This window comes from Limulus polyphemus, unplaced genomic scaffold (assembly GCF_000517525.1).
Source record: "Limulus polyphemus unplaced genomic scaffold, Limulus_polyphemus-2.1.2 Scaffold4288, whole genome shotgun sequence".
Taxonomy (NCBI): domain Eukaryota; kingdom Metazoa; phylum Arthropoda; class Merostomata; order Xiphosura; family Limulidae; genus Limulus; species Limulus polyphemus.
The window spans coordinates 82,983-88,173 of NW_013669898.1; the positions used below are offsets into that span (position 1 = coordinate 82,983).

At 30.7% G+C, this 5,191-nt stretch overlaps 1 protein-coding gene across 3 annotated transcripts in view; it reads left to right on the top strand.

Moving 5' to 3' along the window:
• LOC106470913 (protein lifeguard 1-like) overlaps nucleotides 1-5,191 on the top strand; it is a 32,792-nt gene that overhangs the window by 19,444 nt on the left and 8,157 nt on the right. For all 3 annotated transcript variants that reach the window (XM_013931490.2, XM_022399546.1, XM_022399547.1), the window contains 4 exons: nucleotides 798-843; nucleotides 1,459-1,500; nucleotides 1,955-2,044; nucleotides 4,268-4,315. In XM_013931490.2, coding sequence (XP_013786944.1) covers nucleotides 798-843; nucleotides 1,459-1,500; nucleotides 1,955-2,044; nucleotides 4,268-4,315 — 226 coding nt within the window. The remainder of the gene's footprint in view (nucleotides 1-797; nucleotides 844-1,458; nucleotides 1,501-1,954; nucleotides 2,045-4,267; nucleotides 4,316-5,191) is intronic.

A 5,191-nucleotide genomic window follows, 5' to 3' on the forward strand; every position in this document is an offset into this window, starting at 1 on the left:
TGTAATGAATCAGTATAGCTGAGTGGTAGTTAGTTAATGCTAAATAAGATATTGTAATGAATCAGTATAGCTGAGTGGTAGTTAGTTAATGCTAAATAAGATATTGTAATGAATCAGTATAGCTGAGTGGGGAGAAGTTTAGGATTTGAAAAGTATGGTTTCACTCGATATTGTTTTTTTAAGTTAACTGATTTTCTGTCTATTTGATAAAGAAGACATATGATAAGCTAGTGTTCAAGTTAGTGCTAGTATTTTTTAGTTGTTTGTTTGTTTCACTAAGCAAGAAAGGTACATGTTGCCAACTAATAAAAATACAAACAGAACACCACAAGATACTATGTGAGTACTATTATTTAGACTGCTTCCTTTGCACAGTTGATGTATGTGATGGAGACGTCCAGTAATGGAAGGTTTTAAATCTTCCCCTTTATATTTTTAACTGTTATGTCTGCTTATCTAAAACATAAATATGCTTATTTTCACCATTGACAATATATAGCAAACAAAGAATAATAATTTTTTATTATTCTGTTTTTTGATACGCAAAATGCACACAAATCTGCTAATGTTAATGTTACATCCTGTTAGCTGGTTATGAGCTTCTGTGTTTTTATACGAAATACGCACACAAATCTGCTAATGTTAATGTTACATCCTGTTAGCTGATTATGATCCTCTGGGTCATAGATTTTATTAATTTTGTTTACTTCTCATTTTGAGTTGAATGTTTTGAAGAATTATCATGAAGATAAACGTTTAAGTTACCTGGTAATTGACTGTTTTTTGTTTGATGTCAGGGGTTATGATTCTGATGAAGTGGTCATGGCTGTTGGTATTTGTGCAGTAAGTATAAATTCATGTTATCATTTATGATGGTATTAATTTTTTTATTTTATCACTGAGGAGACCATACATCAGCCTACATCAGTTTATTTACACTGTTGATAACTTTTATTACACACATTGTAAGAATTTAGTTTCATAAATGTAGAATTTACACTCTACCTCGTGTACCTTATAACTGACCGACTGTATTTATATACTTAGCTATTTTCCAGATTAAAATAACTACAATATGTAACATTTTACCTAATTATTTTTAAGATTTTTGTACATGTGAATTAATACTAATTTTTTTCAGTTGATAATTGTGAAATTATTTTAGGTAACACTCTTCATATCAGAATAGATATACAATCTTTATTTAAATAATTGTCGTGACTTTTTCCTAATGACGATGTACGTAACCTCTAAAAAGCTCAATCAAAAATAATACTCTGAAGTCTGTGATAATATGCTTTGTGTTTTTGAACATATGAAGTCTGCCAAAACACTTTAAAATATTATAGAAAGTTTAATTCTACAAAATTTCTATTAAACTGTAGAAGGTAATTAATACTCATTTGGGTCAACTTTTCATTATTAATATTTAAAAAAAAAAATTTTTTCCCACCATAGGTAGTATCTCTGGGTTTGACCATTTTTGCTTTCCAAACAAAGGTTTGTAAATGATTTATTTTATTATGTTATGTTGATATGAAATTGGTAGACATTTTAATTTACATACAACTAACTTATGTAGCTCAAGTATTTGTTAAGAACTGAAAGATTTGTTTTTGTCTTTAAAACGTCTTTATGCTACCACTAATTTTTAATACTGAATATGGACCCTAATATTTAAACCAATTCTAGAAATGAAATATGTAATTACTGTGGAATTTCTTATTTGATAACGGTGAGTATTCATAAAGTACCATTTCAGTAAATTTGATATCTTATTTTCTGTGAACTGCTGAAGATTTGTTTTAAGTATGGCACATAAGTGTTTTTTTCACACACAAACTGTGTTGAGTTTCAACTGTTTTTCAAGATTATATATTAAAACACAAGAAAACTGTAATCCAGAGAGCTAGAACTTTTAGTGTGTTTCAATCATTTCTTGGAATTTTTACAGTGGGATTTTACCTTGTGTGGTGGTTTCCTTTTTGTGTCAGTCTTGATTTTAATTCTCTTTGGCTTCATCTGTATTTTCATTCCAGGACGGGTGAGTTAAGCTTTTAGTACTTCATAATGTTTTTGGCATAGTTAATAACTATTTCACTGAAAAATTTAGTGTGCCAATTATTTAAATATTTGTTCTGGCGTTATATGTTCTGTTTAATGTATAAAATGTTTGAATGCTGTTGATTACATAAATATTACAGTTTTGTAATTTAAAAAAATAAAAAAAAAAAATAAATAAAATAAAATATTTTTTTAACAGTTTAGTTTGGAATATATATATATATTTGTCATATTAATATTTTTTAAAATATGTTCATAAACTCACAACATATTTGCTACTTTCAGTATGTAAAGTTCATGTTAAAAGGATTATTATTTTTATGACCTATTTTAATCAATGCTATTGACCAAATAATGTAACTCCAAAGCAATATATTCAGCATAATGAAATCCTGAAAATAAGATATTATTTTTAGTTCAATGTTGTTTCTTTTTCTCTCCCACTGCTGGTGTCTGTACTTTTTTTTCCTCCACTTTAGCCTCAAGTAAGTAGATTGTAAAACATTCAGCTGTCCTTATTAGCTGCCCGGCATGGCTGGGTGGTTAGGGCGCTTGACTTGCAATCTGAGGGTTGCAGGTTTGAGCCCCTGTCCCACCAAACATGCTCGTCCTTTCAGCTGTGGGAGCATTATAATATTCTGGTCAATCCCACTATATGTCGGTAAAAGAGTAGCCCAAGAGTTGGTGGTGATGACAAGCTGCCTTCCCTCTAGTGTTCCACTACTAAATTAGAGACAGCTAGCACAAATAGCCCTTGTGTAGCTTTGCATGAAATTCAAACCAAATCTTATTAACTGGTTGACACATTGACTGCTATATTGCCATCTGCCATTGACTGGGGTGCTGACTGCTCCACCTCAAATGATGGGGACTGTTATTTCACTTGGAGGAGAAAAGCAAAGAGAAAAATAATTTAACTGCTTTGATTTCTCTCTGCATTTCTAGTTACTAAGCAAAGTTCTGCAAGAACATCCATAGGTTAAGAATCACAACTGCAACCCCTAATGATCCCCAAATTACATTCTAAAATAAAACATTGATAGTCTAGGAGGTGATATTGAGGTCATCCCTCTATTGATACCAACTCTTCTAAGAACAATTTCTATGTATCTTTAAGGAGAATCATAGACAGTAAGCTGTGTAAAATAGGAGAAAAACTGTTTTAATTTCTTCAAAGTAGCTGGACTATTTCCTTTCTTTAACAAGAGCAAAAGATTTGAAAACAGGAAATCTTTATCACTTGTGTTGCCCCTAATGGAGAAGGGACCTTTCTTCTTGAGCTCTTTCATAGGTTTATTGTTTGAGTTGCTGTAATTTTTATTTATTGGCGGATAATGCTGTTTTACTCATAATGATTGTTGTTAGTTGATATAATTAATTTTTTTATTACCACATTGAAAAGGATATTATTTATGATCCATTTTTAGTTCATAAATCATCACATAGTCTTAAAGTGATAGTCATTGAAGCAATGAAAAATGATCTAATCCTAGTTAGTTATCTGATTTGTATGGTAATTGAATGGAAGTTCGTCACCTTTTTTTTTTTTAATTAAGCCTAAAATGTAAACTAACGTCCATCCATTTAGAATGACCTAAACTAAGTAAATATTGTATGTACAATATAAATAACTTTGCTAGTCTTGGGTACTTTTATTATTTAAATTCTGTGTATTCTGCTAACAAACAGGTCTTGATCAATCTATTTCTGATCAATATGAGAATCTACCAATAACAATATTGGATATTCAGAATTTACACTGTATTTTGTATGAAATATTTTGCATAGTAATGCGCATAAAATTATACAATTATTATATTCTGAACCTATTTTTAATAGGAGATATATTTATGAGAATTTTAAACTTTCATTATAGTTCCTAAATAAAATCTTTTATTGACTAATTAAGCTTACTAATCACAAACTAGATTTGAACATAAATTTTAGTGATAACTTAAGCAACTGAAAAAAAAATTAATGTTTTAGGAACAGTTTTCACTTCAAAATGTACAAGTAATTAAAAAAAAGTAAAAACTATGAAAACTTCTAAATCATTAAATGCCAAGATCTAACTATCAATTAAAATACTGGTTACCTTGGATTTTTCTTCTGCTTGGAAAATAGGGTAAGTTATGTTATGTTATAATGTGTAATTTACTGCAATACACAAGTCATTATTTTATGACATTTTTCTCCCTTGCAGGTAGTAAGTCTTGTTTATGCATCCCTGGGAGCTCTGATTTTCTCACTAGTAAGTCTGTGAAACATTTGATACCCATTCTACATATTTCTGTTTTCTTTATGTTCTGCTAAGCTCCTTATATTCTGTCTGGAGGGAATGCATAAATACTAGTGTATGGAAAGGTTAGACCTGTTGTACACAAATATTATATTTATATCTAAGGTTTGTGTACACACAATGAAATAGCATTACCAAACAACTTGTACGTACTTAGCTGACTATATACGTTTCTGGCTCTTCTCTAAAATTAAAAAATAAGTAATGCTGTTTTACTAGCTGTAATTAAAGTGCTTGGAAAGTACATTCTCAGTAAGGACCAGCTGACGTTAATGTGGTGTTAATTCTAAGAATTCTACACCACATTAACATCAGCTGGTCCTTACTGAGAATGTACTTAACAAACCACACTAACGTCAGCTGGTCCTTACTGAGAATGTACTTAACAAGAATTCTACACCACATTAACGTCAGCTGGTCCTTACTCAGAATGTACTTAACAAGAATTCTACACCACATTAACATCAGCTGGTTCTTACTGAGAATGTACTTAACAAAAATTCTACACCACATTAACGTCAGCTGGTTCTTACTGAGAATGTACTTAACAAGAATTCTACACCACATTAACTTCAGCTGGTCCTTACCGAGAATGTACTTGACGTAGAATTCTTGTTAAGTACATCCTCAGTAAGGACCAGCTGGCGTTAATGTGGTGTAGAATTCTTGTTAAGTACATTCTCAGTAAGGACCAGCTGATGTTAATGTGATGTAGAATTCTTGTTAAGTACATTCTCAGTAAGGACCAGCTGGCATTAATGTGGTGTAGAATTCTTGTTAAGTACATTCTCAGTAAGGACCAGCTGACGTTAATGTGGTGTAGAATTC